The 20,236-nt window shown below is 48.1% G+C and overlaps 1 protein-coding gene across 1 annotated transcript in view; it reads left to right on the top strand.

Annotated features, from left to right (window-relative positions):
* The first annotated feature begins 4,910 nt into the window (after positions 1-4,910).
* The window catches only part of ADGRD2 (adhesion G protein-coupled receptor D2), a 32,313-nt gene continuing 16,987 nt past the window's right edge, over positions 4,911-20,236 (top strand). The window contains exons 1-19 of the mRNA XM_067309078.1: positions 4,911-5,140; positions 6,129-6,206; positions 6,295-6,358; positions 6,783-7,013; positions 7,793-8,446; positions 9,145-9,243; positions 9,731-9,816; positions 10,307-10,585; positions 11,962-12,073; positions 13,050-13,184; positions 13,805-13,925; positions 15,013-15,121; positions 15,394-15,449; positions 16,597-16,723; positions 16,834-16,937; positions 17,634-17,736; positions 17,933-18,086; positions 18,915-19,048; positions 19,703-19,818. Coding sequence (XP_067165179.1) covers positions 6,159-6,206; positions 6,295-6,358; positions 6,783-7,013; positions 7,793-8,446; positions 9,145-9,243; positions 9,731-9,816; positions 10,307-10,585; positions 11,962-12,073; positions 13,050-13,184; positions 13,805-13,925; positions 15,013-15,121; positions 15,394-15,449; positions 16,597-16,723; positions 16,834-16,937; positions 17,634-17,736; positions 17,933-18,086; positions 18,915-19,048; positions 19,703-19,818 — 2,732 coding nt within the window. The 5' untranslated portion in view covers positions 4,911-5,140; positions 6,129-6,158. The remainder of the gene's footprint in view (positions 5,141-6,128; positions 6,207-6,294; positions 6,359-6,782; positions 7,014-7,792; positions 8,447-9,144; positions 9,244-9,730; positions 9,817-10,306; positions 10,586-11,961; positions 12,074-13,049; positions 13,185-13,804; positions 13,926-15,012; positions 15,122-15,393; positions 15,450-16,596; positions 16,724-16,833; positions 16,938-17,633; positions 17,737-17,932; positions 18,087-18,914; positions 19,049-19,702; positions 19,819-20,236) is intronic.

Genomic DNA, 20,236 nt, shown 5'->3' with positions numbered 1-20,236 from the left:
TGTGCCCCCTCCCCTCACCATCCCGAGGTACACATCTCTGACATACAAGACTCTTGATGTGAAGCTTGTAACATCAGGAAGTTTGGTCAAGCCTGATGTGACAGATTTGAAATGGGGGAGAGGAAATGGAGAGAACTAGACAAATAATGGGATTGCCAAACATGCAGGTCTCTGACCATAAATGCGAATCAGTGTAGGCCTTTAGTATGCAGAATAAGGAAGCTTGTTTAGAAATCTGAAGAATTAGCTTGAACACATGTCCTCATGTCTCTCTCCTGCAGGCCTGTGAATGTGAATTTGCATCCATGATCCAAAGAGCAAATTCCTCACTTCATGAGTGTCACTAGCTGGCTTGGCCAGTTAATGGTTGCTGTGTAGCCATGGACCAGTCTTCTTGGTAATGTATGCATGGAAGTTAGGTGGTGATACTGCACTTTTGTCCATAAGGGATGAAAGAATTGTCTAGCTTTCTCCAGGCACTGCTGCTTCCAATAGCTTGATCCATCTGAGGGTGATAACATGTGTTAACAGCTTGCTCTGAGTGGTAGGCATAGGATGTTCTGGACTGATGTCTCCCTGTAAGCTGGAATGGTGGGAAGTTGTACCATGAATGGATTGCTGCAACACAGATGTCCAAATATTTGCTAACTGCTTTGTGAATACTGATGAATCCTCTTTTGGCAGAGCTGACCTGAAGGTCCTGCAGGAGTAGAAACCAGTCCTAGTGGGCCAGCTGGAGTTAATGTGACAGCAAGCTCCTCTGTTCCTGTTTATACACTGCAACCTCTGGGGAGTGTGGGAAGAGGAGAGGAGCTTTAGCACGAAGTAACTGTTTCAGGGTTGTGTTAAATATAGAGCCTGAGAACACATTCAGAAACCCATTAGTCTTGTTCCTATCACGATGGTATACTGTCCATTCTCAGTCTTAAATCTGCCACAGACCTTAATTCGTGGAAGTTGCAGGCTGCCCTTGTGCTGGGGTGGAGAGCATTTGGTGGGAAGGGTTTGTTAGTAGGACTAGAAAGCAGAAGTTTTTTGGCCATGTAGAAGCAGCCTGGAGTTTTAATTTTGGCATGTGAGGGACATCTGGGCTCTGTCTGTGCTCATCCGCAAAGTGCCTCAAGTAGAGGAAGCTGAAGGCTCAAATTTCTACCTCTTGACTTGCAAGCAGCACAACTGCCCCTTTTCAAGTACTCAGCATTAACCAAGAGAGGAAAAATAACCAATACACTCTTCTTTCAGAAATAATAAATAGTTAGGCAGTTAAGGATGTTTTATTAGGATGGAGACTTCTGTGGTTTCAGTTCCTTCCAGACACTGACAGATGTATCCCTTGCAGAAGCAAAGAGAAACATCCGTATGCACATAAATAAGGATACCAAGGAATCTTTGAACTGCAGAATCTGCATCACTGTCAGTATGTGGTGTCAGCACCAAACAGAAGGTTCAGAAGTTTTCAGATGTGTGAAACTGTAAAATAATTGAGATATGGCAGGCATGCAATATACCTTCACAACTCTGTCGGTGGGAGGGAGGTAAGTCTGCATCTTTTCTACCAGTCATTGAAAAGCCTCATAAGCCAACACTTGGCAAACACTGTCTCTGCTCAGAAATGAATCTGATTCAAAGTTTGGGAGATGTTAAACTCAGTAAGGAGGAGTTGGGTCAGAGAGAGGGTCAGTTTTATGCAGTAAAAAGTGGGTAAAAAACAAATGCTGGAGTAGGATAACATCTACAGCTGGACTAGGGAAATGTTATTTTGAAGGATAACTCTGCAAGGGACAGGCTTGCAACGTGACCTAGTGATCTTTGACACACACATCGCTTTGTTCCATTTCTCAATAAATCTTATTTAGACACATGGCTTTCTACTCCACTTGGCAAATATTTGATTTATAAAGATTAATGTGTTGCTAGCCCATGTGCTGGGAAGCTCTTCCAAGGGTTATGTGAAAGATGTGCCTTGAGGGTGGCAGATGAGGGTTTACTAGCTGGTAAGGATAGTGCTTCCTAAAATGCACCTGACTTTTTAAATTGACTGCATGTAAACAGAACTGCAACCAGTTTAAAAATAAGCTAACCCAGAGTGACAGCATCTCCCAAACCGCACAGCGCAATTTGCCCTTTGCTCAACTGCTTGTTAGAGAGATTTACAGGCATTATAAGTACTTCGGGATCTCGCCACCTTACTCTCCCAGTGCCCTATTTCTTCTTGCCAAGGTCTCCTTGCACTGGATGGACATCTCTCAACTCTAAGAACGCTGTTATTTCTAATTTATTTTGAGATTGATGGAACAAAGGCTGACTTCAGGAACAGTAACTGCCTTAGGAAGACAGCTGACTGGCTTGAATATTTGCTCTGTGTGGATCAGTGCAGATACAATGGTGAGTTCTTTGAACTGGTGGCACTGACTCTGCCCCCATAGCAAGGAGCAAACAGATCGCGGTGCCTATGTGTTCCTGTGGCTGCAGGAAATCATCCGGGAAGCTGAGAAATCTCAAGGAAGCTTCTAGCAGGCCAGACGTTGGACCCTGCTTTCTGGACTTGCTCGGCAGCTGAGGAACCTGCATTCTGGGGCCTTTTCAGGCCAGGTGTGATTTTTAGGCGAAAGGACGATGAGGTGCCAATTATTACCCTCTGCTTGCTGGCTATCCCCTTTCCCCTGAGAGGAAAGGGAAGCCTGGGAAGCATTCTTGCCAAAGCCTTCCTTGATGCCAGCCAAAGCATGTTTGAAGTCTTATTTAAGTCCAGTGTGTGGTTATGGAAATTTAGTTCAAATTTAAATCCAAATTACTTGTATAGGTAAGGTTAGAAACTCAGGCAACATTCGTTTAGCACAAGAAGCTTTTCTTCACCCCCTTGAATGCGCACAAAGGATAATTTGTATGCCTATAGCAAAGAGGGGTGATGCTGGAGACTGTGGCCTGGATGCCATATCTATTGCTACCAGAAAACTGCATTTAGGGCTGTTAGGAAAAGGTGTTTAATTCTGTCTGAGGCATGGGCATAAAGAATATAGTTTCCTGTCTGCTGGGGAGCTCTAGCTCTTTCCAGTTCAGAGCTCTGTTAGTTCAAGCTCCATCTGAAACCTAAGTCTAAGGTTGAAAACCAGTTTTCATCTGAAGATCCTTGGTTTAAACTTTGGCTCTTCCTCTTGCCTTTTGCTCCCTCTGTCTTGGAGGGAAGTAGGATCCAGGCTTGGCAAAACTGCGGCAAGTCCCGGAGCCCTCTGGCAGCGGTGCCACGCGCTATGCCAGCCTCCGATGCTATGCGCCCCGCCGTCTGTGTGCGCCAGGCCCTTTCCCAACTGGCAGCGGTGACTAAGCAGACCGGAGCAGCTGCCTCAAAGGTCCATTCTTCTGCCAGAGATTTACTGTGACAAGCAGAGGCGCTGGGATGTGATAATTGCCTTCGTTCCCGGACGAAGACCCTGATGAACAAAAGGCAGTTGCCCGTGAATCCATGGTGTGACTCAAGCATTCGCTTGGAGGGGAGGAGTGAGAACTGTGTGCCTGTTGCTGCAGCAAAAGCGAATGGGCGTTAATCAAAAGGGCAGCTCTGCCCCTCGCAGTGGAGAGCGCAGCAGCCCTGTGGAGGCGGCCTGGGCCCCGAAGCCTTTGAATCCGCCCTCCCGGACTTCCCTGGGGCCGCCGGGGGCCTCTGCTTGAGGAAATGCCGGAGCACTAACGCTGCTGTCTCCGCTCTGCGAGGAAAGCGTGCCAGGGACACGCTGCAAGTGTCCTGGGGAGCTCCTGCCTGTCTGACTCCCTGTTTTTCAGTCCTGCCCCTGCTCATCACATCAGGCCGGCTATTTGTTTGTCCTCATAGACAGCTCTTGTAGAGCTGGTTGTCTTCACTTGCATTCCCGAGGACATCGATGTTAGACGGTAGCATCATCAGGAACCTCCATGGAGAAGTGACTGCCTGGAAGGAAGACCCACCGCGCTGCTCACACAGGTCGAGGAGTGGGGCGGATTGTGGGCGCCTTTCTGCTGGCTGGGGGGGCTGGAGCTGCCGCGCCGGGGCGTTGGGAGTGGGGTGCCCTGGAGGAGGGTCTCCAGGTAGTAGCTGGCTACCTGTGGCCCTTTGGGGGAAAGAGATGAAGGAATTGTGAGGGGGGGAGGGAGAGAATCCTCAGGGACTGTGTCAGTTCCTTGCAGCTGAAGCTTGCAGTGCACAGGACCCAGGCAGCAGGATGGGGGATGTGGGAATAGGGGATGCAGGATGAGCCAAGTGGGGTGAGCGTTGCAGGGATGGTGGATGCAAGGTGGGGGATGCGGAGTGGGGGTTGTGAGGATAAGGGTGTGGGAGATGCAGGATGGGGAGTGTGGGGTGGTGGGGATGCAGGGATGGGGGGGACACAGGAATGGGGGTTGCAGGGCTGGAAATGTCTGAACCTGGTGCCGCTCTGGGAGAGCCCCTATCACTACCGTGTTCAAGCACCACCTGCTCTGCCCTGACTGCAAGGCGGGTCCGGCGCGGGGTCCAGCAGCGCCTCTGTGCCCGCCGGGCCGGTGCTGACGCTGGCGGGGGCTGACCATGGCAGGGGGCTGGCGCTGCCCAGCCAGAACCGTGCGGAACCGAGCAGGGCTGCGAGGGTGTCCAGCACGGAGGAGACGCAGCGGCAGTGCGTGCTCGCTGGGTGGCTGTGGGGTGCGGGCTGCAGCGTGTGGAGCAAGGAGCTGGCTGCCCGGCGCTGCCTCGCAGCTGGTGGTCCGGAGCCCTGCGGGCCGAGTACATGGAGCGGTGATGCTGCTGCAGCCCCGTTCCCCAGCGAGGCCCGTCAGTACCTAACCCAAGACCTTTGTTTTTCAGCCCTGCTCCTGCTCGTCATACCGGCGCAGCTTTTTTTTTTTTTTTTTGTGCTGCTAGAGAGCTCTGTTGGAGCTAGCCTCCTTCCCCCGACTCCCGTGGACACTGATATTACGCTCTTGCTGCCAGCAGGATCTCTAGTAACTCCTCCACTGCCTTATTTTTCTGCCAAGATAATGTTCCAGATTTCCTGCGGTAGCATCGTTGGGGACCTCTGTGGAAAAGTGCAGAGCTGGCGCTGCTAGCGTGGGTCGAGGAGCGGGGCGCGTTGCGGGCGCCTCTCTGTTAGCGGAGCGCTGGGCTGCGCGGTGGTTGCAGGCTGGCCAGGTAACTTCCCTCTTCTCGCTTTCCTTTGCTTGCAGATCAGACGAACACTGAGTCAAACATATGTCTTCCTGGAGGGCTCGGAGATAGTTGTCTGTTTGACAGCTGTCTGCTGAACTCAGAAAGGCTGTTGGTGAAAATACTTTGAGTCAAGGCTTCAGCTTTGACTTCCTTAGTCCCTTAGCAGCACGGTACTTAAATAATGTGCTTTTACTGTGTGCACAGGAGAGTCCCATTGATACCAAAGGGATTACTCAAGGCTAGCAGTGTCAGTGCTGAAAGACAGCTTTAGGACTTGTTTGTATTGGAGATTGCAATGGCAGTTTCCATGTTTGTATCTTTACATGTCCATATCTGTGATTTTATAATGTCAGTGCAGTTACCTAACTAGATCTTATACTGCCCTACACGCAGTATTTCCCTCCATTGGGTGCTGTTACTGCTGCAGAGGTGGTGCTGAGGGGGCTGACGAGTGGAGCTGTGAAGTTCGGCAGCTCTCCCGGATCACTCTGTGGTACTGACTTGAATTATAAGGCACCAATTGTGGAAGGAGGCTGGATTTACTGCTCTGCAGGATCTATACTGGTGCTATAATCCTGTGGACTTTAAAAGAAATTAGAAAACTTTCTATGATTTGATACTGCTTACTAATGTAACTTATGATGGCTTTTATTAAAATGGCTTTAATTAGTTGATACAGATAAAGAGGCTCCACTAACTTGCCTGTCTGTGTATTAATGTTACACTTCTATATAGGATTTGTGATAAATTATCCTGTATCCTGGAAACAAATGTTAAACTAGAACCCTTAGTTCCTTAAGAAGAACAGAGCATTATTTTGATAGCATACTACATAGGATAGGTATTTGAGAGTAATTTTCTCATTTCTGATACAAGACTTTGAGCAAAGAAGCGTTCCTGTGAGAAACAGCTTTCTGCAGAATGCTTCCATCTCCGCAGTGCATTTCTAGTAATTCTTCCTCTATTCTAGCAAAGAGTGAAAGCTTCCTAGTTGGTCAGCATGTTTAGGAGAGACCTGAGGCCTGAATCGTGGTTCTTCAGCATTCTCGTGAGTTTTACAGAAATTTTAATAATTGGAATAGTTAAGATAATATGAATGTTTTATATCGATGTTATTGCAACATCCTTTCTTACAGGTTGGTAGTCTGTCCAGGAGTCTCTTAGCCTTTGCAGCCATTCCCGAGAATCAGACTTTTACAGGTTAGTGTTCTTATCAGCACTTCTGTGTGTTTTTATAAGCAATGCTCAGCACAGAGAAACAATGCATAAAAAGGCATGCAGCTACAGAAACATGCAAAAACAAAGGTAAAGAAAACTTTTCTGTTCCTCTGTTTTTGTGGCTGAAATTATATTTGTATAGCTAAATATTTGCTTGGCTAACTTTGAGATTGCTGCCTGAAAATCAGGTAAGTACTGTCCAGTTGCTAGCCTCATACCACTAACTGCAAAAAAAAAAACAGATAATTTTGTGCTTGTAGATTGCACCTGCAAATGCAGAAACTGAGAGGAGCTGGGAAATGGGGGGGGGGGGGGTTGGGGGGGGGAGAGAGAAATACATGGCGACATGTAGGATGAGTGTAGCTTCCTGAAGCGCGTGCTCTAGCTTGGGTGTGTCTTTCTTCAGATTTTGCTCCTGTCACAATTGAGACCTTAAGACACATGTGTGAATATGTGGCCACCCCTTTGGACTGGTGGCATGCAGACAGATACTGTGAGCAACGCTTTGCTCAGCTGCTTTTTGAACCCAGAAGCAGTGAGCAAGCTTCTTTTAGCAAACTGCTGCAGTCCCACCGCATCAAGGACTCTGTCTGGTTAAATGAGATGAATGGTGTCCTGCCCAAACCAAAATGGAGACGTGAGTATAAGTGGGCTTGGGCTATTTGGAGACATGTACACTGCTGAATCTTCTTCATACTAGAAAGTTAGTCTGGCTGGAAATGTTGCCACTCTTTTTATTGCCACTACAGTAACACCTAGGACCTCCAGTGGCAGCCTGGGATTGGCAGCATGACTGATGGTGATCCCAGCACAGCAGCTGCCTGGTCACTGTTGAGATTTTTTTTTTTTTCTTTTTTTTTTCTTAATGCATTGCAATGAAAGGGAGTTGTAAAGGGATCTCCTCTGCTCTGTCCTCCTGCTCCATCTCCCTGTAAAGCACATCTGGCTTTGCTCACCCCCTGCCATTTGTGACCTGCAGGTCCTGCAGAGCGCTGATGTCAGAGACAGGACCAGGAGAATGGTCCTTCTCTAGCAGCAAGGCACTGCATGGCACATGCTTCAGAGGTCTTATTTGACTCTGCTCTTGGTGGCCATAGGACAGGATGCTTGGGAATGTGCTGTTTCTTCCAGATTCCTTGTTTGCCATCCTGTTTGCTAGAAACATAAGTTTCCGGAAGTTACGCTTGCTGGAAAGATATAGTGCCAGCTTGCCTGCCTTCCCCCTCCCCTCCAGGCACAGGGGAACCTGAAGCCCTGCTGCATGCATACGGGGTGTCCTTGCATGATGGGGTCATGGGCCCTTAGCTTGGGTAAGGGGCAAAAGAAAACAACGATTATATCCCAGTGGAAGGTGAGCAGGCTTTGGCCTGTGCGTCTTTCTCCATGCTAGCTGAAATTTTCTTGTTCTCCTACCAGAGGACCACATCGTACCAGTCCTGGTGTTTGGAGACAAAACAGACACAAAATATGTGAAGGTGCTTTCTGACTTCCCAGCACTGCCTGCCGTCACGGCCTGTGCCCACCTCCAGTGGGACACCAGGACCCAGGAGATTGCTACCATCTTCTCATATGCTGTGCCGGCTTTTATTAATGAGTTCCAGCTCCGTGGCTTTGTCGACGAGGAAGGCTTTGTTCGATTTGCTCTCATTATCCACGGGCACCATTCCCCATATCTGCCCGTGTTCCGTGCTGATGGGCACTGGCATCACTTCTGTGTGACCTGGCAGCAGGAAAATGGGACCTGGGCCATTTATGCTGATGGTAAAAGGAGGGCATCTGCCAGTGGTTTGTGTGCTGTGGGGCTGTCTGCCCCCCAGGCCATCTATGGCCAGGGGACTTTCATAATAGGGCAGGATCAAGATTCCCTGGGGGGCACCTTCAGGGAGAAAGAGTCTTTCAGTGGGAACATCACTGACTTGCACATCTGGCAGAAAGTCCTCAGCATGGAGCAGATTGAGAGAGTTCGGTCATGCCGTGTGGTAGAACAAGAGCTTGTATTTGGGTGGAGCTCAAATGCTTTGGAAGTTGAAAGCACCGTTCAGCAAGTGACTGCACAGTTTCTTTGCCCAGGTAAGTCCTGTTCCCCTTGTTTCTCCCACTCCCTTCTGCACTGGGAGGTCAGCAGAAAACAGAGCATCCCTCCACGTAGGGATGATCTGGGAAGCAATCCTTAGGGAGGGAGTTTTGTGCAGTTTGGGGAATGATGCATCACTTCTGGGAAGAAAAGCACAAGCAGATTCAGAGCTGGCGGGGCAATTTGCCAATCATACTTAAATTCATAGTCAGAACTAAACCACTGGTCATTGAAGATCCCTGCAGTGACCCTTGTCCAGTGCTTCCTGGTGCAAAATAACCCTAGCAAAGGTAGTCGTGGAAAATTACACTCTTTCTCTTCTACCTGGAGAAAGGGTTTACTTATCAGTGATGCTGATCCTTGATATTGCACGCCTAGTGCTTTGACACTCTACTAAGAGAAAGGATTCTGTCTCAGCTACATCAGCTTGATAATTCTGGATCAAAACATGAACTCGAGACCTGACCTTGTCACCTCCGCTGAACTCTTTCTGGAGAGTATTTACCAGACCTGTCGGAAGCAGTTTCTGACCTGTCCCTGCTCTGCTCTGACTGGGCTGTGGGGCTGCTTCAGGAGCAATTTGCAGCTTTTGTTTTCAACAGTTTGTGAATTGCTTGCAGGAAACAGGATACCTGCTTGGGGATGGCATGTCTCTGGGGAATCCTGGGCCTTCTGTTTGTGTGTGTTTCCACAGGGCCTGTTGAGGAATGCCGAGTTTTTGAAGTTGGCAGCAGTGGATTCAGTTACGCCTCTTGTTTGCAGTCCTTGCCTTTTATTTGTTGCTACAGAAAGGGTACAGCATCTGTTATTTATTTGTTCATTACTTCCATGGCATTCACTCCTGGAGGTCCTAGCTAGGATCAGGGCCAACGCCAGGGAGGTCTAATGTCTGCTCTGAGGGGCTTGCATGTAAAATGTGCTGTAGCAGTGACTTGACTTCATTTGTATGCTCTCTGACAGGTTATTTTGTTACTCTTCAGTTATGTAGTGCCTGTGCATGTTACAGGGCTCTTGAGTGCAAGGCTGCAGAGTGCCACCAAATCCATGAATCTCCAAAATTGTTGGGTGGGAGGTTGGGGAGGAGGCAGAAGTGAAGAGTTAGGCTGTTTCTCCAAATGAAGTCTTGCACTGGAAATAAACTGTCTGTGAAATCTCCTTGTCCTGACTGCCCTCCTAACTTATCCAGCATCTGAGGGCCGTTCCCCAGTCTTTAAACATGATATGTGTTAACCATGCTGCTAGGCACCACAGCAATGCTTATGCTTCTGTTTTATTCTTAGATGCATATTTGCAACTGAAAAAAGTTCAGCCGGAATCCAGCCATTCGCTTGTCACCCATGTGAACATGCTTGCAGATAGGACTGTGGTGAGTCCTGCAGGTCCAGCTGTGGTGACTGTGCTCCAGGGTGCTGGGAGCAGGTAGGAGCGGTTGGGGTGGACTTGCTGGCATCTAGCTGGTGCTTGAGAAGGTCACTTTGCCAGAAGTTATGCCTCGGGCCTCTTCTGAGCTGCCATCAGCAATGCAGCTGTCACCTGTGGGTCTGGCTTCTGACATCTTTGCATGACTGGTTTTGACACAGCCTGTTGTACAGGCTTGGGGATTGGTCAAGCAAATTCTCAATGGTGTGATCGAACAAGCACAGTGTGGCTTCAGGTTGGCTCCTGTTGCCAGGGTTGAGGGGCTGGACAAGAGAGGTAAAAATGTTAAAGCAGACCTTCTTCCTCTAAGACATGCCTGGTTGACCAGGCAGGAGAGGGCATGCAGTGTGTTACCTAGGGTCCCTAGTGTACTGCATAACTGACAATTGGGCAGAATCGGGGCTCTGCAATGAACTAAAATACCTTTTCCATGGCAGATTCCTGAGAACATATTCACAGGTGATGTCCAAGACATGAACCTCTCTGTTGCTCTTGGTGCTCTTGATGTTCTGGCATCTGTCCTGAGGGAAGGAGAGACACCCATGGAGTCGTCTGACCTCCTTGGAGTGCTTCAGTTACTAAAGCAAGTTTCTGATGTGGAAGTCCAGGATGGAGAAGAGCCAGAGATGTTGGAGCAGTTGAGCCGATACTACGTGGAAGTGACTGGGTTAATCTTGGAAGAGCACAATATTGAAACATGGTTATCGGTCAGCCAGGTAATGCATGACACCAGCGGTCTGGGAAGCTGTGTGCCGCATCTGTTCATCCTGTTGTGCATGCAGCTCCTTGGCCTGCTTTATGACCAGAGGTTGAGGACCTGTCCTTGGTCTTATGTAGCCTTTCTAGTTGTATTCCGGAGCTTGTGAAACTGCAGCAAGCATGGGCATCGAGCTTCTTTTGCCAGTTCAGAGAAGGGCCAGCTGCCTTAGCGTTGCCTCATTTGTTGGAGGTGTAGACAGGTTCTTTTGCAAGCAAGTACAGTCAGTTCCTTGCAAACCCTTCCTTTGGTTGCCTCAGTTCTCTTCAAGCGTCCCCACTTTGTCAGCCTGGATTTACAGGATTACATGTACTTTGCAGATTTCTGGTGCTTTGTAGGTTCCTTGCTCTCACGTCCTACTGTCCTTGGCAGGGCACTGCCCTCCATTTATAAAGTTTGTTGCGTTTTCTGTGGGTGGGCTGCTGAGGAGTTGTCTATCATCAGCTCCCAAACTGTTCAAAACAGTGTCAGGCTTTGTGTGAGATATTTCCATCATCTCACCCCCCCATTAGGATTTTATCCACTGGCTTAATCTTCCCTTCTCACACAGATCTTTTATGTCTGTTGTATGACCTGCACTCTCCACCTGTCTCTGGGGAAAGTGTGACAGCGCTTAGCCTGGCCAGCGCTCCAGGAACAGAGCCAGGGACCTCCAGAGAAGAAAGGATGCCGAATAGCTCAGAGCTTACCTCATTGCTTAGAGTGGGTCTCTGCTGCCACGATTACTCATAGCTTCTTGATAGTGGCATAATACCAGTTTTGGTTTAGTTTAGCTGGTGGAGGAGATATATTTGCTGATGGAGAAGGAGGATTTGAGTTTTGTTGCCGGGAGGTTCTCATGGCTGTGTTGCGTACAGAAGCAATACTCATGCTGCACAACATGTTCAGGACCTTGAGTAATTGGGACAGTCACCTGTTGCACTTCCAGCAGTGGAGTCTGTTTCTGGGTGAAACCTTTTCCAGGAAGAGAGGATGGTTGTTCTGCAGGTTTGCAAAAATCAGGAGTCAGGTCTACAAAATCAATCTTTTTTATTTATTTGCGTACTTGTTTCAGTGTTGTGTTTTTTGTTTTTTGTGTTTTTTTTTGTTTTTTTGTTTTTTTAATAAAGCCCAGCAAATTTCCCTCATTTTCAGTGTCTTCTCTAGTGCTGAAGAACCTGGGAACACTCTTCCCCCCCCCCCCCCCCCCCATGAAGAAAAGCAAAGCAGAAGCCTTCAGCCCCACCTCTTCTCTTTCTGCCAAGGACCAAGTCTTTAAGAAATCTATTGTGCATTGTGAGAGGTGCGAGCTGGCAGTACAGGTGTTGATTTTCATTGTTCTCTGCGCATTTCCAGGTTATCAGAGGGCCTATGGCTGTTGTCGAGATCTCCGACAGAGTGGTGTCAAACTTAGCCCCGCTGCTGACTGCAGGGAGGACGAAGATCACAATCCAGCATGGGAACGTGGGTGAGTGTGAGCAAACAAGGCAGGAGAGTGTGTCGCCCTTGGCCTGTGGATGCTCACTGCACTGGGCTGCACAGCTGGCATCTCCTGCAGCACCCCATCTCCTGAGACAAGGCCTGTCGGGGAAGCAAGGGCTGCAGGAACATTAGTCCAGCATCAGGCCTCCAGCCTTCAGGAGGTCGTGAGAGGCTGGCTGGAAGTTGTGGCTGTTTCTCCTGTCCAGCAGAGCTGCTGTGGCTGCATTGTGGAGTGCTGGGCTGGGCTGCACTTCCAGGCTGGTGGTTTTCCAGGCTGATTCTGATAAGAGGCCAAGCACTGGTGAGCAGCAGAGCTGGATCAGGGTATCTCACAGGGACCCAGTTTAGTCACCTGATCTGGTTTCTAGTCCACTCCCAGCACCTCTCCTTCTCTGGCTTGTCTCTTGCTAAATCTTATGGCCTTCTCCCCATTTCCTTCATGCAGAAGTGTTGCAGTATGGGAGGCACTTCTCCAGCCCACCTTTCAGTTCAGGATTTCTCCTGTGCTCCTGAGTGTGCCCGGACTCACTGCATGGTAGGGCTGCAGCCAGCTCCAACAGTGGCTCAGGACTGGACAGATCCCAGCTTCTCCATGTTCAGCACATGCTATCTCTTACATGCCTACCAGGCATCCCTTTCTTCTGTATTAGAAAGAGGGAGGGGAGGAAACCTATTGCATTCCTCTACTTGGTCCCCTTCTGCAGCCTTTCATCTGTAAGAACAGGAGTCAGGCTGATCTGTTATAAAGCAAGTGGGTAAAAAGGGATTTTAAGAAACCTATGGACCCAAGAGACAAGCTGAGCCCAGATGCGTGTGATCTGAGCTCAAAGGGGTCTACTGCTGCAGGGAGTCTTGACTGGGGGTATAAGGTTCTTGTAGTATTTTGCTTTAACAGTAGCTCTGGAGAAAGACTGAACCGTGGTTCAGACCCACCCCATTTTTTGCCCTTACATCGTCCGCAGGGATGGAGATCAGAAAGCTGGAGCTGAGCAAGCAGGAGCCAAGCAGTGAAGTATACCTGATCCAGGGTCCTGAGAGAGATGGACACGACCTTATCGAAGTTCCCACAGAAGAAATGCAAAGACTGAAAGCTAAAGGTAGGGTGATGATGTCCATGTGTCCCTGGGATGTTTTCTCACGGCACTTTGGACGGGGGAGCTTTTCTGCAGCATCTTTGTAACAGCAGAGAGTCTCTTTACCCTGCCTGCAAGCAGACTGCAGGAGTGTGGGGAGAGGGTGCCCTTGGTTAAAGGGAGATGGACTGGAGGAAGAAGATTATCTACAACCTTTCTACAGGCACAGCTCGGAGCCTGCTGCGTGGTAGGCTCAGCACATTCCTGCCCCTGCCCTCCCCAGGATCCCTGGAGAAGGGAGCTGGGGATTCTTCATAGCACTGTAACAGCTTATGCTGAGAGCTATCCACCACATGTGAGGATGCAGTGGAGGTGCCTGGCTCTTGTGAACAGGGACATCCACCCTGTTTCACAGGCCATCTCCTGCTCCCACTCCCTCTCATCCTGGTCTCTGCCATGGCTTCTGGACCTGTCTGGAAACAGGCTGGACTGAGGCTGGTGAAGGGCACTGAATGTGTGTGTGGCAGCTGCACCCTGTATCACACATCCCAGATTAGGGCAGTGTTGCAGAGAAATGAGCTGCCCAGGGATGTATGTCCTGCCCTGCGTGCTGGCACTCATCCCACAATGCTCTCTCTGTCCAGGTCTCAACAGAGTCATTGTGAAAAACATGTGGTTTGGCTATGGCTCCCTCCAGCGCTGCCTGGCCGGCACTGGCAGCAATGCCGTCTTCCAGGATGTAGCTGCCTCTGATGGAGGACGGAAGTGAGTGAATTTGCCAGAATGTTCAAGAAACCCCTTCCCTACCCCAGGGCTAGCCACTTTCTTTGTAGCGCAAGAGAATTCATTTTGAAGTCCCTCTTGAGTTCCTAAGAGGTGCCATGAAGCACCTCTGCCCTGTCCCATTCGTCCTTGTCCCCCCACTTTCTCCAGGATGCATGTGGTGACAGGACAACAGAAAGGGGCTCAGGAGTCATCTTGCTCCAAGCTGTGTTGTGGAGCTGCCTGTGTACTGTGATGCACTGCAGTGTCTCTTCTGCATGGCTTTGATAACCCTGAGGATAATCTGCTCTGCTGGGGGTGACTTAAGGACTGAAGCTGAGAGGGGTGCTGCATGCCCCCTCTAGCTGGGGCAAAACTAGAGGCAGAAGCTGCTAGAGCTGGGGTGCCACAAAAAGTGGAAAAGTGGCGGCCAAAAAGGAACAGGAGGCGCAGAACCCTGTTTTTCTCTAGGGAGCCCTCTGAACACTAGGTGGGGATGGCAGTCCGTGCATCCTAATACACACACTGGTCCTTCACACGCAGACCTTTGGCTCAGCCATTGTGCTGCTCAGTTGCCGACCACTTAGGATGCTCTAGTGCCTCATTTGCACAGTCACCTAGCGTAGTTGTGGAGGGAAGTGTTCATGCTTTTTACTTGCTAGGTAATCTGAAGTATTTTTTGCCCTGTGCCCAGGCCCTTTGCTGGTGGCTCTGAAGCACTCAAGAGGTGGCTCTGGACCTCTTCACCAGTCTGTATAAAGTGAGATGCTGTTCTCTGAGCACATATCCCATGTTCTCTGTCTGTCATTGACCTATGTGTCTCTAACAGAACAGAAAGGAAATGAGCAAATCCTATGAGTCTGTCGTGAAATTGGTTATACTGTGGTAATCCAGCTTCACAACTGGAATGAGGCAGGGTAAGCCCTATGGTGGAGTGTCCACTTGACTCAGAGAGCTCGGCATCAGCTGCTGTGGGCAAAGTCTTGCTTTGTTCAGCTTTGAGGCCTGTCCCCCTTTTATTGACAATACTATCTTTCTCAGTCTCCTCTTGTAGTCCTTGTGTTGGTGAGCAGCATGCTTTCCCTTACAGATCCCTGAGCACCGCGGTGGGCACTGCTGTCATTTCATCGGCTCTGCTCAGTGACTACCAGGAGGAGATTAGCACGTCTGTGCGCTACCACCTGCAACACCACACTGAGGTACTCTGGCAAGGAGGCTGTGCTTCACTGCTGCCTTCTCTGGCCAGGAGCGAGGCTGGCATTGCACAGTCTGTCCCAGCAGGCTGCGCTGAACCTCTGCTTGAGACCCCCAGACCTCTTGGAGTTATGGGTGTCCCAGGCCTGGGAAGGTGTTTGGTGCTGGTGGGCCATGCTCTGTTACGCTGCAGCCCAGCGAGTGGGCTGTATAAAGTCTGTCAGTGTAAAGTATGTGCGCAACTGTATAATCTCCTCTTCTCCGTCTCTGCCTGCAGGACCTGCCCGATAAGCTGGTGGGGCCCATTTGTGCCTTCTGGAACTTCAGCCTCAGGTGCCTTGTCTCAATTTAAGTCCCCAGATTTGTAAGCTCTATTTCTACTTCAAAACCAAAAATAACAATATAAATAAAACAGTAAGAGTAGTGATCTGTGATTCCTTGCATGCTTTGCGTTCTGACATCCTCTGTATGCTGAAGTAAAGCTCTCCTGGGGAGATTTCCTTTGGAAAAGTCATTCACAAGCACATGACCTTTAATGAAGTATGTACAAATGAAATGGAAAGCCTTAGTTAATTATGATTGTTGTCTGCAGCAAAGAAGGGTTGGGCCAAGAGTTATAACATAGAAGACATGCAGGACTCCAGTGCCTCATAAATGCTTCTTGATATTGAGATGTGTTTTTGCTGAATGTCACCATGGTGAGAGCACTGGAACTGTGATATTTTATGAATTTGTAATTAAATCATTTGAGTGCACTAAACTCCTTGAAGTCATAATCTTTTAACAGACATGGATCAGTTTGGGGAATGTGGGAAGAAGGTGTTTTGGAGGTGGCTGGTTGCTGCACAAACAAGTTCCACTAACCCTGACTCAGGTTTGATCTTCCCTAGGTCCTGGGGCAGGCTGAGAGAGGCAGTGCTGCCTAGTGAGGACAGGGCTGGCCTGGTGTTGTGGCAAAGGTTTCTGCATAGGGAATTAGCATTTGGAACTCCGCTAGCTGCCTAGGCAGCAGAGAGCAGCTGCTTGTCTGGAAACTGCTTGAGAATCAGAAGTCCAGTGTGAACGCACAGGGTACAATGCAGGCCAGCTGATGAGAGGAATGTCCCTGTCTGGCCCAGTCCCACCTCAGTGATGCTCTCAGTGAATGTGCTGTAAAAGAAGCTCTTCCCAGAGCCATGCAATTGCTGAGTTCCATTTAAGGCAGTGATGGCTAAACCATGTTTTTTTGTTTTGTTTAATTGATACTAACATTTTGACATTGACGCTAGACCTATTTTCTTGTGCATGCATGATAGATGAGGCAAATCTGCTGAGATGCAGGACCAACCAAAGGGAAGTTCATATAAAGACCTGTCTCTGATATCCTCTTCTTCCTCACTTCAACTCTGTTTCTTCTGGGAAAGTGAAATTTCCTTAACACTTTGGCAAGTTAAAGCAAGTGGTAATTTCTATGTTTTCTTTGTTTCTTGCTGCATGTCAGCCCAGATGCTGGTGGGATGTGGTCCACAGCTGGCTGCTCAGTGGTGACGTCTCTCCCAGATTCCACAGCCTGTTTTTGCAACCACACCACAAACTTTGCAGTGCTGCTGCAGGTGTATGATGTACATGTAAGTGAGCAGCCTTTCTCTGCTGATCTGTGGGAGGGATGCAAGAACTGTGAGCAGCATGCGGTTAATTCATGTGGCTTTTGTTTTTTGTTGCCTCATGTTTGGAGCAGAGGACCATCAAGGAGGAGCTCATGCTACAGACCTTGACTTTTATTGGATGTGGAGTTTCTTTTTGTGCCTTGATTGTTACCTTCATTTTATTCTTGGTGGTTGGGTAAGAAAAGTTCAGACACTTGTAACCTTCTCTGTATCTTTTTGTTTGTTGTTTTGCTTCAAACTGAGTATGCAAATAAGGTATCATTTGTAAGCGTCGACCTTTTCAAACCTAAGGTTATGTAGATGCACAGGAGGAGGCTGGAGAGCTGCATTTGATCCATGGGTGCAGAGGGCAAGGAAGGGAGTGATTGTCATTAACTGGGGAGGACATAAGGGGATGCAGCGCTTGTCGTTTCTGTGGAGATGCTCGTGAGCTGTGCACGCACCTGACTGCCTATGGAAGGATTTTTATCAGTGAGGAATAGTATTTCCCATAAAGGCTTCTCTGTTGGAATTAATTTTTATAAAATAAACGGAGAAAAGACCATTTCTACAATTGCAAACGCTTCTGTACAGCTTGGCAAGCACAGAGGTCTGCCTTGGGAGCATGGCAGTGACTCCCTCCACCTCCTCCTCACTGCCTGTTTCTTGGGGTGCTGGCCAGGGCCTGAACAGCCACAGCTGGTCCCTTCACTAGCACCAAATACTTGTGCACCAGGACAATTCCTTGCCTCTTTGGATTGTCATCTTGGCAATGAGTAGTGGAAAGACCACAGGTCACCAAAGCAGATCTGAACAGCCCAGCAAGGACTAGTAAGAATGCGTGCACGCTTTTGTTTGACTGCAACTGAGGCCTTCCTGTCTCCTTCCTCAGTGTTCCCAAGAGCGAACGAACAACTGTGCATAAGAACCTGATATTTGCGTTAGCTGCAGCAGAAGCTCTGCTCATGTTCAGTGAATTGGCCAAGACCAACCAGGTAAGCTCGCTAGAAAGTATCCTCATTTATGCAGCAGGACCAGTTCTGCTGAAACGTTGTTGTGGATATTTAAATACACTTGTGCACATTCTGCAGCATAGCTTGCAGGTCGCTCTTCCCTTCCTGATTGCATGCACCCAAAAGTTCCCAGAGGACTCCTCTTCCTGAAACAGCATTTAATTTCTCTTCTTTCCAGGTGGTGTGTTTCACTGTTACTGCCTTCCTCCATCTCTTCTTCATGGCAGCCTTTTCATGGATGCTGGTAGAGGGACTTCTCCTGTGGAGCAAAGTGGTGGCAGTGAATATGAGTGAAGACAAGAGAATGAAGTTCTATTATGTGACAGGCTGGGGTACCTACAGACTCTTCTGCATTGGGCACTCAAAAAAATAAAGTGTCAATTTTTTTTCTCTAGCTAAAGTTTCAATAGGAGAGAGTTCCTCAGTAGTGATGCTGAGTCACACAAATGCTTGTTTTGATTCAGTTTGGCAGTTGGGTGACTGTTCTTTAGAGACTTTCTTACCCTTCTGTGTGAAATTGCCAGTCTTAGAATACAAGTTACTTTTCCAAAACCAATTTTTGTTCAATACAAAGAAATGGAGCAGGAAGGTTATGGTAAGCTCTTATTCTTGGAGAGCATTACTACTCTCTGACAGTGGTTAAATATAAATATGTTCCTGTGTAAGCACCTTTTATTCTGAATGAGTCCTTCAGGGACATAGAATTCATTTGAATAAGCTGATTTTTATATTTAAGAGGAGCATACTTAGGTCAGTGCTCCATGCAAAACACACACCTAGTTGGACATTGGACAACTAGTTCAAATATTTTGCATTGTTCTATGTCTTTGTCCGTTTTCTTAAAAAAAAAAAAAAAAAAAAAAAAAAAAGGCAGTCTGAGGAGTAAATTGCTTTGGTCAGGACTTGGAATGCTTTATGCATAAGAGAATGATGCTGACAGCATGTAAATCTCTGTTGTAGAGATGGGACAGATTTCAGCTGCAGTAAATTGATGTTGCTCTTGGGATTTAAGGGGCTACGCTGGCTCATGCTGGCGTGTGTCTGGTCATGGTGTTTTGAAACGATGGCCTAGAGCACAGCTGACCTGCATTGGTCATTCCTGTTTTTCCTCGGTTATAATTTGGTGTGTGTGGGGGGGGTGTTTGTTTTGTTTTCTGCAGGCCTCCCAGTCGTTATCGTGGGTGTGACCCTTGCAACTTCCTTTAACAAGTATGTGGCAGACAACCACTGCTGGCTGAATGTTCAGACTGATGTCATCTGGGCCTTTGTTGGGCCTGTCCTCCTCATCCTGGCAGTAAGTGCGCGACTTCTTCATGTCTGATTTTTAGGAAAGCATCACAGAATCAGCAGTATCAGCACTTCTGTAGCTGAGGTGCTTGCTCGCAAGGTTTGTCATGCCTGTTGTTTTTACAGAATTTTTGTTATGCCTTATATGTACTCTCACAACACAAAAAATCTGTTTAACCAAAGCATCTTTTTTGGTAGAAAAAATGCTTTAAGAAAATTTTGCTGACCAGTTCTTGTATCGGCTGTTAAATTAGGAATGGAAATAAATGTACATGTTGACTGTGCCGTTGACTCAGTTAAAGGTCTGATTTTTAATATGGGAACATCTGTGTCCTTTAAGTAGGATCAGCATCACTGTACAACAACAAAATAGCAGAAGAAGGTGAAACACTTAAGGGGAGTAGAGCAGGCTTTGTCTACTTAACAAAGAAGACATTCTGTAGGAGAGGTTTTGGGATAAGTTTTATAGACTTGATACTTGTGTAGATAACTGCAAAGTATTTTATTTACTGTTTTTTCAGGATTGATATGTGTCTCCCCAAATCCTGCAAATTTGCTATGTTACAAGTTAGTAGTTTATTGCGTTCCCAGCAGAGAAGACTCACTACGCTAGAGTTAAGATTACAGAAACTTATGGGGTCTGATGGCTCTTTTCTAACAGGTAAATACGTTTGTGCTCTTCCGGGTGGTGATGGTGACTGTGTCTAGTGCTCGCAGGAGGTCAAAGATGCTGACGCCCAGTAGCAGCCTGGAGAAGCAGATTGGAATACAAATATGGTGAGTAGGGAAGTGGCTGGTTTCCACTGCAGTGGCTGATCTGGTTATGAAGTTGTAGAACTACTAATAAGCTGAGATAAGAGTCTTTGCCTTGGAGGATGTAGTGAAAGACCATGAGTTGGGAGAATCAGGGCAGAAAGGATTTTCTCCTCCAGGGTATCTGTGCATCATCCAAAAGTGGTCTCTCTGCTCTAATGAAGATACCATTGGGAAGCCTAGCCTTTCCACTATAGGAACCTAGGACTGGACTTCTATATCTGCACTCGTGCTCCTAATTATAAATGCGTCAGGGCTGGAAACCATTGGCAGTGCCTGCTCAAATTGGAGCTAAACTGGGCCCATTGGTGTCATCAGGAACAGCAATATGGTTTTGGGAATAGCCAGTTTGGGAGCAGTTTCGTTGTCTCCAGTGATGTTA

This window comes from Apteryx mantelli, chromosome 21, assembly GCF_036417845.1.
Source record: "Apteryx mantelli isolate bAptMan1 chromosome 21, bAptMan1.hap1, whole genome shotgun sequence".
Classification (NCBI taxonomy): Eukaryota; Metazoa; Chordata; class Aves; order Apterygiformes; family Apterygidae; genus Apteryx; species Apteryx mantelli.
This window is presented reverse-complemented; position numbering and strand designations above follow the sequence as displayed.